At 37.6% G+C, this 14,940-nt stretch overlaps 1 protein-coding gene across 1 annotated transcript in view; it reads left to right on the top strand.

The window, feature by feature from the left end:
• TRAF3IP2 (TRAF3 interacting protein 2) overlaps positions 1–14,940 on the top strand; it is a 70,244-nt gene that overhangs the window by 32,318 nt on the left and 22,986 nt on the right. Inside the window, exons 4-5 of the mRNA XM_074187378.1 lie at positions 9,283–9,478; positions 12,884–13,062. Coding sequence (XP_074043479.1) covers positions 9,283–9,478; positions 12,884–13,062 — 375 coding nt within the window. The remainder of the gene's footprint in view (positions 1–9,282; positions 9,479–12,883; positions 13,063–14,940) is intronic.

Genomic DNA, 14,940 nt, shown 5'->3' with positions numbered 1-14,940 from the left:
ACACACACACACACACACACACACACACACACACACAGACACAGACACATTTCCTTTGCATTTACTCACTTAGCTTGTAAAGGATGACCATCTATAGGATGACCATCATGCTCATCATTATGAACCTATTAACCAGGAAGCTCACAAGGGACAGGAATCATGTCTTTTCTAAACTTTGTATCTATCCTACAGCCTAGTACATCCTCAGTAGTAAAGTTTAGTAAATGTTCGATGTTTTTAGAAGAACTGAAGAAGCATCATTTGAGAGGGTCTGGAATAACCTTCTCACAAAGGAAGTCCCTGGACCTATCATCTCTCTAGCTGATAACTCCTTGCGTATTTTAATTCCAGTTGAGCATTGTCCTTGCAATCATTCACCTTTGAATTACTCCTGGGAGTAGTAACACATTAAGTCATTACCACTATAGCCAGTTCACCTTCCCTCTGTACCATACCTGAAATATCACAGATCACCCCTCACCTGGAAGGTAAAGATGGTGATGGGGAGCAGAAAGAGAGCCTAGGAAGGGGGGGGGGGACAAAAGAAAGCCTTCTCTGCTGGAACTGGGGCTAGTCCTGCTTTCCAAGACCATGCAATCTCAGGGAGGCCAGTCTCTATCTGCTTTCCCCAGGAGAGAGGCCACTACTCCTGGGGTAGTCTCAGTATATTTCAGAGGGCTCTGACCCCATGGGCCATCCTCAGACTCTCATCCTCACACTTGGAAGCTACATTCATTCTCCAGGGGTATAAAGGCTGAATTACTTATAGATTGCCAACAAAGCCATTAAAAAAAAAAAAACAAACAACTATTTGCCTGAAGGGTACTCATGCTGGTAGAAACCATGGATACTGAGATTTCTCTGCTTTAGAAGAAAAGTTCTTACTCCCCTCCCCAGTGAAAATATAGATCAATAATGATCTATTTGCATATGTATGGAATATTTTGTCATTTTGAACTGAACAGCACAAAATGATTAATTGTTTTTGGAACCTTTGTCAAAAATGGTTTCAGACAGGTAAAACTGGGAAAGAAACAAAAGAAAGTCCACTCAACCACCCCAAACCAAACCAAAACAAAGAAAGTCATGACAGTCCCAAGTCTGACATATAAAGGCCTCTATTAATGTAGGACTGAGCCAAGACAGTTGGGTATACAGTGAGTTTTTCAGAAAGTAAACAAGAGATCTGTGTAATAATAGCTAGAACTTTTATAGCATTTTAAGGTTTGCATAGTGCTTCACAAATATTACCTAGTCTCTTCCCACAACAACTCTGTGAAGCAGGTAGTATTGTTATCCTCATTTCACAGATGAGGAAACTGAGGCAGAGAGCAGTTGAGTGGCTTGCACAAGGTCACCTAGCTAGGAAGTGTCTGGAGCTAGATTTGAAATCAGGTTATCCTGACTTCAGATTCAGGATTCAAGAGGTGCTCCAACTATCAATGGAATCCATGTTTTATTATAGGACTCTAGAATGACTTTGCAAAGGAGAATGAATAAAATAAAATGATTATCACATACAGGGGGTATTGTGAGGCTCAATTGAGATAAAGCCTTTATAAACCTTAAAGCTCTATGTGAGTACCTCTCATCATCATCTTCATCATCAGAGCCTGCTAATACACTCCTGCTGAACTCAAGTCAGGTCAATAGTGTTGATACATACTTGACAAGAAGTGTACACTCACATGTTTAATTTTAATCTGCATTACAAACACTTTATTAAGTCTGTATGACCAATAAAACAACAAATCAAGCCATGGATTCCTGAGGTATAGATGTTCCCACTGAACATTGAACCCTGGACTGGTCTGGCTGGGAGTTAGAGCTGGGCTGGGCCACCCTGGCCACACCTAGAGCCAGCCACCAGCTCCTGAGGAAAGTCATTCCATGAAGGAACACAAACAGATCAGGGAAAATAAACAGGATAGAAGAAACAAGGAGGCCAGTTATCTAGAGCCATGGATGCACAGCTTCTCACAGCTGTGGGAAGTAGATGCAATAGTTTATATTGGCCATATTTTTCTGTCCTGTCTAAATTAAGTGCTTTGTATCTTGGGAGGGAAGACTTGAAAATAATTTTCCATTTTTCTTTCTTTCCCACTATATTTAATAAGGAAGGCAAGCATTGACTCATATTGTAAAACCCTATGTTTAACTTTTGGTTTACAAATTTTAAATGACAATGTGCTGTAGTATAACCATTGCTAGGCTTAACAGCCCAGAAGGCCTGCATTCATCTAGCTCTGCCACTTACTAGCAACTGGATAATGTGCAAGTCACTTAATTTCTCAGTTTTTTCACCTCTAAAATGGGAATAGTAGTATTTATGCTTCTAAATGATATTTGTTTTGAGAAAAGTGTTTTATAAGCCTTAAAATGCTATTAAAAAGGTGACTGTTAGTCTGCTGCTCAACAGAACAAGGGATTGATGCATCTAGGATCACAGAGTTGGAAAGACCTTAGAAGTCATTAAATCCAAGACCTCCATTTTATAGATGAGGAAACTGACTCCCAGAGAGGCTGAGACTTGCACAATAAGTGTCTGAGGCAGAGGATTTGAAATCAAGTCTTCCTGACTCAAGCCCAATGCTCTATCCACCATGTTAGCTATCTACTTTATCTGGTGCTGGCCTAGTATTGGAGGAATATTTACCTTATCTTCTCTATAGCTTTAAGCTTTGTTCTGCCACAGGCATTTGGATATTTATTACATTATTCAAGTGCCATACAAAATTTATCAACTTAAAAAATAGCCTGCTATATTTGGTCAAATAATTAATTCACCCTTACAAAGCTCCTAGATTCATTGAATTTCAAGTCTGGCCTGCAGTTGCCAAGGTAGCACCAGACCATGATTATGTTTGCCATAACTGGATGAAAATTAAAATTTTTCACAAAAAATATCAATACCTGTAACTACATGTTAGAGGTCTCTGGCCTGGTTTGTCTTCTATAAGCTCTCAACATTCTTTCTCTTGGTGACCACACCAACTCCCATAGATTTAACTACTGTCTCCATGTGGATGAACCCCAAATCTGTCTGTTCACCCCTTGTCTCTCTCTACTAGACACTCAAAACTGGATGGTCCATGGTTATCTAAAGTTCAACATGTCCAATAAAGAACTCCTTCTTTGTCTTAGATCAGGAGTTATTAACCTTTGTGGGTGTATGATAGACTCCTCTGGTAGTCTGGTGGAGACTATGAACACCTTTTCACAATAATGCCTTACAGTGCCTAAAAAATGAAACATAGAATTACAAGGGAAACCAATAATAATTATAAAAAATAAACACCTAAAATGTAAAAATATGTTTTTTTCTATCCAAGTTGACAAGACCCCAGGTTAAGATCCTTTCCCCTAAATTCACACTTCTTCTTAACTTCCTTATTTCTTCCTTATTTCTTTCTGGTGGTCCTTCGAAGCATCCAGGTTACACCATCAGCCATCCTCAGCCTTTCATTCTTCTTTTTACCCAACATGTCATTTGCCAACTTTGTTGATTTTGCTTCCACATCTTTCACATCTATTCTCATCATTCTAAAACAATTACCTCTATTGTCTTATATCCATTACCTTTCACCTGGACTACTGCTGTAACCTAATTGGTTTTCCTGATTCAAGTTTCTCCCCACCCCAGTCTATCCTCCAGATTTCAGCCTAAGGGATTTTCTGAAAGGGCAGATCAGATAATAGCATTTTCCTACTCAATAAATGCCAGGGACTGGTTCCATGTTGATATTAGAGTAAAATATAAATTCCTCTTTTTGACATTGTAAAAACCCTTCAAAACCTGGACCAAATGTAGCTAGTAACAACTCTGGCTGCCCCATCCCCTTTCTTCTCTTTGTGTCTCTTTGTGTCTCTCTTCTCTCCTCTGCTTTTTCTCTCTCTTTCTCCCTCTCTCTGTCTCTCCTGTCTCTGAATCCCTTTCTCTCCCCTTTCCATTTTAATTGCTTTTCCCTTTTAGCACATCCCTGCTAAGTTTTACTCTGCTCTTTCTTCTCTTTACTTTCACTCTATAAGCTCTCAACTCTTTCTCTTGGTGACCACACCAACTTCCATAGGTTTAACTATTATCTCCATGTGGATGACCTCCAAATTTTTCTTCGACCCTAAAGGGTGGTTGTTCTTAACTTGCTTTAATGGTTGGTAGTTATGGGACCTTGTTGTTTGGTCCTGTCCCCCTCTCCATGACTTTCTTGGCAAAGATACTGGAGTGGTTTGCCAGTTCATTCTCTAGCTCATTTTACAGATGAGGAAACTGAGGCAAATAGGACTGAGTGACTTCCCAGGGTCACACAGATAGAGGGCAGGTTTGAATTCATGACTCCAGAGTCAATATTCTATCTGCTTCCATACCTAGCTGCCCCATATGGGACCTTAGCAGTCATCTAGTCCAAATCTCTTCATCTGAAACATGATGAAACTGAGGCCCAGAGAGGTTTAATTACCCAAGTTTATACTTGGGTCAGAAATAGACCCTGGATTTCCTAACTCCCAGGTCAAAGAAGCATTCATTTATTGGTTAGGTCTCTCCTGAATTTGCCAATGTTGTAACAATGATATGAATACCAGTAATCTGAAGCATTAAATTTGAGGGATAAGCCTTTCATTTTGACTGGTTGTTCTCTCTTGAACACCTTTTTTGCATAATAATTCATTCGTGGGGAGGGGATGGAGGACACTAACAATTCTTACATTTATAGAGTCATAGAATTGAGTGTTTCCACTCAATCAATTTAGCCATCTCTATCTAGTCCAACTCATTTGAAAACTAAATAAAATATTGAACATATAGAATTGTTCCATATTGTTGAAGAGGATCTTGACCTTACAACATCATACTCTGTCCCCAATAAATGCAAAATACCTTCTTATATATATATGTGCATTCACTTTTACATTTATGCTCTTGGTGTGTGAGAGAATTTTTTTTTAAGTTTTTTTCAAGGAAAATGGGGTTAAGTGGCTTGCCCAAGGCCACACAGCTAGGTAATTATTAAGTGTCTGAGACCAGATTTGAACCTAGGTACTCCTGACTCTAAAGCCGGGGCTTTATCCACTGCGTCACCTAGCCACCCCTTATGTGAGAGAATATTAAGAGTCTATGGGGGCGGCTAGGTGGCATAGTGGATAGAACACTGGCCCTGGAATCAGGAGTATCTGAGGTCATATCTGGCCTCAGACACTTAATAATTACCTAGCTGTGTGGCCTTGGGCAAGCTACTTAACCCCATTTGCCTTGCAAAGAAAACTAAACAAAAAAAGAGTCTATAGGAAGCTAAAGCAGAGCTCTAGGTATTCTTGAGGGAGGGCACTAGCTAGATAATGCAATGGATAGAGGACTGAGCTTCACCTTCATTAGTTCAAATCTGATCTCAGATATTAGCTTTGTGAACCTGGATAAGTCACTCAGCCCTGTTTGCCTTAGTTTCCTCATCTGTAAAAACAAACTGGAAAAGGAAATGGCAAACCAATCTAGTATCTTTGCCAAAAAAACCCCCAGAATTTGGCTGGTGAATAGATATGGCTGAAACAATATCTTTGGATTGGAGGTCTGAATATCCTTATATAGTCAGATTAGTAACACTGACTGTCAGAAGTGAGGCTCATTAGACATTGAGACATGCCTTCAGACAAGAAAAGAGCTTTTAAATTCTTTAATATGTATATATGTAAAATTAAGATCAAAACATTCAAACCTGGAAGAGAATTTAGAGGCCATTTATTTAATTTTTGAGATGAGAAAAAGTGAGGTTCAAAGTAGGGAAAGTAACTTGTTTAAGCCTACTTAGGTAGTGAGGGGAAAGTCAGGAATCAAACATATTTTCTTTAATGACACACTCCAAGATGTTAATACACAGAAGAAGAGGAAAGGAGAGCCAATGTTACAGACAGTTTTGGGAGAACATTGAGCATGTGAAAGCATGAAAACGAAGCTATCTTTAACCAGAACACTGTTTCCTCATTCTCACTAGAAGGAGGAAATGGTTAATGATTTTCCTTCATTGTCTATGTTCACTAGTTCCTAAAATTCCATCATTACTGTTTGGTACTGTGGAGACTTTAAAATTTAATTGAAATGCCATGTGATGTAGGCATAGAGTACTGGGCAGAGGGTCAGAGAATGTTGCTATTCAGTTGTTTTTGATTCTCTGTGACCCCATTTAGAGTTTTCTTGGCAAAGATTTACAATGGTTTACCATTTTCTTCTCCAGCTCATTTTACTGATGAATAAAATTGAGGCAAACGGAGTTAAAGGACTTGCTCAGGGTCACACAACTAGTAAATGTCTGGGCCTGGATTTGAACTTAGGAAAATAGGTCTAATCCAAGCCCAGCACTCTACTGACTATACCACCTAGCTGCCCTCTGATCAAGGAAAGCAGGGTCAAATTCCACTTCAGGCACTATTGACTATATGACCTTGTCAAATCAGTTGGCCTCTCTGTCCCTGGTTTCCTCATCTGTAATATGGACTAATCAATGTAGTGCTTACATCAGAAGGAGGTTGTTGTGAGAATCGAATGAGATAAAGGCCCTTTGTAAATATTATAAAACTCCAGAAATATGATTTATTATTGTTAATCTAGATTTGCATAAGGTGTCTAGTTGTTATTATAGCACAAATTCAACATTACAGAGTTTGATTTTCTGTTTCATAAAGAAGGGAAACAACAAGTTCTGTTCCCTAATTCAAGTGATGAACACAATGATTTATAGGCATTTCCACTCATGCTAGCATGGAATTATAAAATTCTGCAGAATACTCAGATATTCAGATAAGGGAAGAGAATTGGTCTTGGTTTCAGAAGACATGGTATTGAATCCAGCTCTGACCCCTTCTAGCTATGTGATACTGAACAATTATGGATCTCATTTTCCTCATCTTTTAAAAAAGGGGTCAGAAATCCTCACCCAGGAGAATAATCTGGCAGATAAGTGGATTGATAAAGCCTCAGGTCTGAAGTCAGGTAGACTCGTCTTTCTGAGTTCAAATCTGGCCTCAGACACTTATTAACAGTATGACCTTGGGCAAGTCACTTAACCCTTTTGCCTCAGTTTCTTTATCTGTAAAATAAGCTGGAGAAGGAAATGACAAACCACTCTAGCATCTCTGTCAAGAAAATCCCAAATAGGGTGATTGATATGATGGAAGAACAATAAATGCTCCAGGATTCTTTTGACGAAAGTATTTTGTAAACCTTAAAGTATTTACATATTATAACTTTTTTTGAAATAAAATCATAGGATACAACATAGATATAGCTATGTTAGCTATACTTTATTCATTTCCCTTTGCCATATAACACAGTTAAGATCATAGTGGCTCTGGAGCCAAAAGCCTCCCATGCTTACTACTTGTGGGACTTTAGGGCAGTCATTTAATTTCCCTGGGCTTCACTTCCCTCATTGGTTAAAAAAAAAAAAAAGAAGGATTAGATTAGATGGTCTCTGGGTTCCTTTTCAGGTCCAGAATGATAATCATGGGCACTTTTTTTAAAGCTATAAAACCTATCAATATTCTATGTGATGGAAATATTTTCCATGATTATACATTGTATAACCTATTTCATATTGGTTATTGTCTCAAAGTGAGTAGGGGAGGAAGGGAAGGATAGAATTTGAAATTAAAAACTTAACCAATTTTAAAAATTGTTTTTATATGTAATTGAGGGTAAATATATTTTTAAAAAATTCCATATGTGAATTTTGGTATTTGTTGATTAAGAAAAATGTATAGTGATATAAACCATGTGAATTCATTGATACATTTAAATAAATTTCTATTATATTAATCATATACATTTGAAAATTAGTAAACATATGAATCTGTGATGTTACTCAGTCTGCAGAAGGGATGTTTGCTTGTTTTATTACTCTGTGTTATTACTAGGGTGGCTGGCACTGTTTTTAAGGCTTTCAGAGCCTGGAACTCTGGATGAAGTGATGAAAGTATCAACTGTAGATCTTGGTCCGCTGCTAGCTTATTTCCTTATTTAGATTTTGCAATTCAGTTGCAGCAAGTTCAGATATTCCACTTTCCCAAACATATGCTGTGGAGGAGAGCATTAAATACTCCACAGTCTGGCTGACAGAGCTGAACAAACAAGAAACTATAAGTCAGCTGGGTTCTTATTTCCTGTTAGGCAGGAATGAAGTATTGATAATACAAAAAAAAAAAAAAAAAACTGTTCATACCATACACTTTTCTTTGTGCTGAATGCTAGTGTCCTAGGTCTGGGGAGCCCCGGGAGTGGGGCAGCTCCCTGGGTTGATGACCGCAGGGCAGGGATGGCTCATTTCTCCACTCCCACCAAGCTGCTTGCTTTTCCCTATATTCAACTAATACCTGCTTGGGTTCTTTGCTCCTGGGTCCTTATCCCTCTGCCTGATGATTACCCCTCCCCACAATCTTCAAGACTTAGCTCATAAATCACCTTCCTAGACAGATAATCTGTCTCGCTTCTGAATTCTCATTAGTCTTTCTTTGAGTTTCTTTTGTGACATATTCATTAATATCTCATATTGTAGTTAAGCATATTCCAGGAGAATGTAAGCATCTTGAGGGCAGAGATTGATTCTGGTTTTTTTTGGGGGGGGGTGATTTGATTGAATTTTTTTATCCCCAGGATATAGTCAAATACATGTATCATAGGAGACATTTTAAATACTTGTAGAACTGATTTGAGTCGAAATGTGTACCTGTATTTTTTTTCTCCATGCGATTCTAAGTCACTTGAGTGCAGACATGATGCCCAAAGAATTCCAAGTGGCCCTTCCTGTACAAGGTGATAATCAGCATTTCTCTCTCTCTCTATCTCCAGACTCTAGGAGGAGAGGGGAGTTATGTTATTCTGTACAGTCTACAGCAGAGGCATGAGATTTTAGGCTATCAAAGAATCTCAGAATTGTCTCACTTTTTGTTTAAATTATTTTGTACAGTTGTGAACACAGCTGACAAGAAATGTATAAATGCTAGGGTTAAGTTCCCTGGGCTTATATGTGACATGATAGAGTAGAATGCTAGTTTGGGGGTTACTTCTACTCTGCTTCTTACTCCCCATATGGTCTTAGCCAAGACCCCTGGCCCTTGGGCCAGCCTAGATGTATATTCCATCTATAAAATGAGGACTCTGTGATCTCTGATGTCCCTTTCAGCTCTATATGTTTCTTTGATCCAGCTATTTGTACTGTGCTTATTTTCTTTTTTCATAGACAAGAGAGAGAGAAGAGAACATTTTCAGTGTTTCTTTGTTTTGCCTTAATTTCTCAGATGGCCAAGAGTATCCAAGGGCAGCCTGCCAGCAATTGGTACAGCCAGCTCAGCTGGTGCCAGGCCTTCCCGGACCCTGTGGAAGAGACCTCCATCCTCCTGTTCAAAAAGTCATCCTGAATTATCCTAGTCCTCATGGCCAAGAAGAAAGACATGCACAAAGAGACTATTCTTCTCCAGTGCCCCCAAGATACCAGTAAGTGGTAAAGAGCCAACATTCAGTCATTCTTGAAATGTAATCAAGACTTCAGACAGCTAGGTGATGCAGTGGATGGAGTGTTGGGTCTTTAGGAAGACATGTCCAAATATGGCCTCACACATGAGTTGGGCAACCCTGGGAAAGTCACAACTTTTATTTGCCTCAATTTCCTCAACTATAAAATGGGGATAATATCACTCAAAGACATTGGCCTCCTTGCTGTTTGTAGAACAAGATACTCCATCCCCACCCTGGTTTTTCCCTGGTGGTCCCCCAGCCCTGGAACACTTTTCTTCTTCATCTTTGTTTCCTGGCTTCCTTTAAAACCCAGATAAATTTCCTCTTTCTACAGGGAGACTTTCCCAATGCCTAGTAATTCTTTCCCACTGTTGATGATTCAAATTTATTCTGTATCTAGCCGATTTGTACATAGTTGTCTCCCCGTTAGATTATGAGCTCCTTAAGAGTAGGGACTCTTACCCTGCTTTTTTGCCTTTCTTTGAATCCCCAGGGCTCAGCAGCCTGTCATTGGAGTAGGAACTTCATTAATGTTTATTGACAGATTGACATTATATCACCTACCCAATGGATGATTTAAGATGGCAGTTAATGGTATAATGGATAAGAGCATTGACCCTGAAGTCAAGATGACAGGAGTCAAATTGGCCTTAAGACACTTACTAGCTGTGTGACCCTGGGCAAGTCACTTAAATGCTGTTTGCCTCACTTTAAAATGGAATATAAATAGCACCTGCTTCCCAGGGTTATTGAAAGGCTCAAAAGGCACAATATTTATAAAAAGTGCTTAGCATAAGCTACATGAGCTTATTCCCTTTCCTTTGCTTTTTCTCAGCAGAATAATCTGAGTTTCTTTAGCTTTTATTTATCATTCTAATTCTTCAAACATGTAAACATCCACCCCTGATCATTGGCTTCCTCTGATTACTTTTTTAAAGTTTTCTACTTCTCAAGAAAGCTAATGTCCAAAAATAGATAGCACCTGAACAGTCCAGAATATTTATTGGAATTTCATTAATTTAAGTCAAACTAATTTATGATAGTTTGGACAGGAGTTAGGATGAAATGCACCTTTACTTAATCAAATCCTTTCTTCCTCACACAAATTAATACATTAAATTTTATGCTTTTATAGAATTGGTTGAGACTATTAAAATGAGTTTTTCAAAAAGAATTGTCCATTAACCCTCAAGCATTCATTATGAAAAAAATCCATTTGAATGATAAGACAGAAAACATACCTGTGTTACTTATTTTCCCCCTTATTAATGAGTTAGAAGACACAGAAGCTTCATTTTAAAAATCAGATAAAAGGATCATATGCATCATTTAAATTCTCATTACCTACTACTTTAATTTAATATAGATGATATATTCCCTTTAACTGACATTATATAAGGGATTTCAAAGCATTATAAATAAGATTGACAAGAATAGCTAAAATTCTAAAGAAAGAAAATTATTTTCAAGCATCTCCATGAGATAAATTAGATTTTGAATAGTTGTAGGAGAGTTTGAATCATCTGTTGTACATGCTAAAAGTTGGTGGATGGGCAAGCCACTTAACCCCATTTGCCTTGCCAAAAACCTAAAAAAAAAAGCTGGTGGAGTTGATTTCATTGTGATGGGGTACTATGGGCATAATAAACATTAATAATTAGAAAAATTCCACTGATATTTTTGAGTTAGATGAAAAATCCTGGACTTATTAAATGTAAAAAAAAGTTTCTATGTATATGTGTGTTTACTTGGTATTATGTATATGTGTGTTTACTTAGTATTATCAGAATGTCAGTCAAGCATAGCATCTATATTGTTACAGCACTGTTAGTGCTGAAGAATGTCTTATCTTCTGTTTTACCTCTTAAGCAATGATTCTGTTACCACAAACTATTCCTGTAAAGAGTTTGGTTGGGGAAAAAGAAATAATAGTAGATTTTCTTTTGATGAAGGAACCTTTCCCACTATTTCATCCCTATCCACCAAAATATAAAGCATTAGTTTATTTATTTCCTAAAAGGTCCCATCTAGACCTGAAATGAAGAACCTAAGGAAGAGCATAAGATTCCCCTATGCAGCTCATTTTGATATAAAGGCAATTTTTAATTCTCAAATGCTAAGCCAATGGGATAGAAATTCTGGTAGAGTCTACCAACAACCCCCCCAAACAAAGTAAAAGGACAGTTCTTGGCCTCAAAGAATTTACATTCTAATAGGTGAAAATAACACATTAAAAAAGGAACTGAAAAGGGGAAGGGGTATGGTATGCATGAGAGGGCATGGTGGTGAAGTCTGGAGAAAGAAGGGTAGCTGGTCTGGACCCTTTCTTAAAATGGAGGTTCCAAGAGGACAAGGGGATGAAAGGGATGGAAGGCAATGGCAGCTGAAGCATATTGGATATAGATATGTGTATACAATGTATATAAAATACATATATAAAACACTTGTTATATATGATATGGATCTTTAAATGTGTGATTGTGTGATTATAGAAATATTACATTATACTTATGATATATATATACACATGTTATTGTGCTATATGGTAAGAGAAAGAAATGATACACAGTTTATAAAAATGAAAGTAATTAGTATTTTTTACTTTTATACAAACCATTAATATTTTTTACTTTTCTCATTTTGTTAGTTACTAAGTATCTTTAGTCATTGTTTTACTGTCAATACTGTTCATAATTTTTTATGGAAGAAAAAGGGAGAGACGGTTTAGACCTATGATTTTATTGGTATCAAGAACTACTGGTGTGAAAACTGACTTCACTGATGCAACTTATTTTTGACAGTTTTGGAGAGCTATTTGTAGCACAGAGAGGTTAAATCATTTGCCCACGGATACACAGATAATTTGTGTCAGAGGTGGTACTTTAAGTCAGATTTTCTTGACTATTCACTGTTCCATATAGGCTCTCTCTTCCTGTTATCAGGAAAAAAGCACCATTGTTCACAAATTAATGAATAAATAAAAAGGAATTTAATAAGCATTTATTATTATATGCCAAGTATTATATGCTCAGGATTGAGAGCTGACACACATATACATGGCAGAGATATACACAGATATAGGGGAAAACCCACCAAATATTACACAAGTGAAAAAGTCAAAAATAATTAAAATTTTCTGGCATATCTTCCCTAATGGTTGGGGCTTTCTTTTTCCAACCAGAGTCCTGAATAAAGTAGGGGGAATCTGTAAAGATTTTTAAAAAGTCATATAAAATGTCTATTCATCTACAGGTTTGAGAAAAAGGATAGAAGTAGAGGAGGCAACTATCATCTTGTATTTCTCAAAGACATGTCTCAAAGACATTTATGCCCATAGCTTTTCTCTGCACAATATATATTTTCCTTTATCTATTTCCTTCCCAGGGGTCAGATATATAACCAATCACCTCACCAAGCTGCTGCTCAGGATGAATCCTTTGAGTATCATGCTGATATCAGACCCCAGATTAACCAGATTCCTTCCCCAGCTGCCATTCCAAAACCCCCCAGTACACCAGCCATCAGGGGGACTTTGAAAACTAGCAACCTGCCTGAAGAACTGCGTAAGTTGTATGCATGTTGGTTTCTCTTCTTTATTGTAAAATCTTGTTATTCTGCTCACTCTCACTGCTTGATAATCTTAGTTTGGGGATATTTCATATAATCCCAGTAAAAGCAAGTGTTTTGCTTTAAAAATAACCAGGCAATTACTTGGATCATGTTAGGTAATCCTGTAAGGGCTCCCAGTCATGTTCAGGGATTGCTACTACTGGGTTTTCTTTTCAAAGAATACCCATTTTCCCCTCTCTTCTAAAAGGTGTCCTGAGCTGACTAGCTGCTTGACTAAATTGATCAGTTGTCTTTGTGTGCATGTGTGGTATTGGCCAAGGACCTCACATGCCACCATAAATTAGCAACAACTATCAAGAAAGAGGTCATTTTCTGGAAGGATGAGACATTGGGTTTGGAAAAATGGGTTAACATCTTCCATAAGGCTTCACAATCAAAGACTTTATTCAAAGAGACATTCAGTCCAGTGTCAGATGGTGATTCCTTTTCCATTTTATTTTTTTTTTCTGGCCAGAACCAGAAATGTTGAAATATCACCAAAATGTTCTCATATTAAGGTCAGGCAGGACTGTGAGTTCCAGAAACCTTATAAAAACAAGCATTTCTCATGGGATTGTTGCATTCTGTTGTGCTTACTGGAGAAATCCAGATGATTCCAATAAGCATTTTCCAAGTCTGGGTGCTTCTCAGAACCAGGCATGAAATAAAACCCTGTAGGGTTTGCTGATCACTAGGGGAATGGAAATGTGTGGTCCCTGTCTGTCCTATTTAGTCCTTTACTGCTTTGGAAGATTTCTTTACCATGGATACATTTTCTTTTCCATTCAGAATGTGTTTTGATTTTTTTTTCAAATTAAAAAGGTTAGTTTAGTTCCTGCACATTTAGATTTCTAATTAGAACACATTAAAAGAACCAAAATAGGGTCATAAAGAGTCGGACACAACTGAAAAACAACTGAATGACAGCAAGAGAATTAATTTCTACCTTTGTTCCATCCTCCTCTCCCCCCCACATATCACATGATCCTAAAAATTAGTACCACATTTTATGTAATAATCATTTCAATGTATTTCTCACAACAACCCTGAGATGTAGGTAATATGTAATTATGACAGATGAGGAAATTGTGGTCTAGAGAGGTTAGTTGATTTGCCCAAAAATCACACAGTCATTTGATGGTAGATCTGGAGCTTCAGCCCAAGTCTCTTAATGCCTACTATGATGTATTTTCCACTACATAATGACTCTTATGCAGGCCTTTGGTTTAGATTTTCTGTCCCACTCTTTCCCTCTCAGAATTCCTGTAGACATTGTTTAAAAGGATAAAAAAAAAATTAACTAAGGATAAGATTGCATGAAGCCCATAACCCCTTACCCCTATCTATGCCAGAACTTTGGATTTAATTAATACTGTGAACTCAAGAGACTAATTTCTAAGCTACTTAACAGTTTTCTTCCCCAACTAACAATACTCTAAACCACTCTATCTCCTGCACTGTGAGATGTCCCAATCTTCATCATCAAAATGTACCCCCAAGGTGTGAATTACAAATCTATCCTACTAATTCTCATTCCCAATCAGGACACCCCTACTCTTCCTCTGACCAACTCCCAGTCTCTTCTATTGTGTGTCTTGAAACTGCTGCTCTAGTCTCAACAAACTCCCTTAAAAGATCAAAATATTCCCTGAATGCACTTGCAACCTCCTCATTTAAAAAAAAATTTTCCAATTACATGTAAAGATAGTTTTCAACATTTTGCAAGCTTTAAAGTTCCACATTTTTCTACCACCCTCTCTTCCCTCCCTCCTCCAGATGATAGCGAGCATTCTGATATAGGTTGTACATGTACAATCAATTGTGTTTAATAT

Source organism: Macrotis lagotis, chromosome 5, assembly GCF_037893015.1.
Source record: "Macrotis lagotis isolate mMagLag1 chromosome 5, bilby.v1.9.chrom.fasta, whole genome shotgun sequence".
Classification (NCBI taxonomy): domain Eukaryota; kingdom Metazoa; phylum Chordata; class Mammalia; order Peramelemorphia; family Peramelidae; genus Macrotis; species Macrotis lagotis.
Note: the sequence above shows the minus strand (reverse complement) of the source record. Positions and strands in the feature narration are given on the sequence as shown.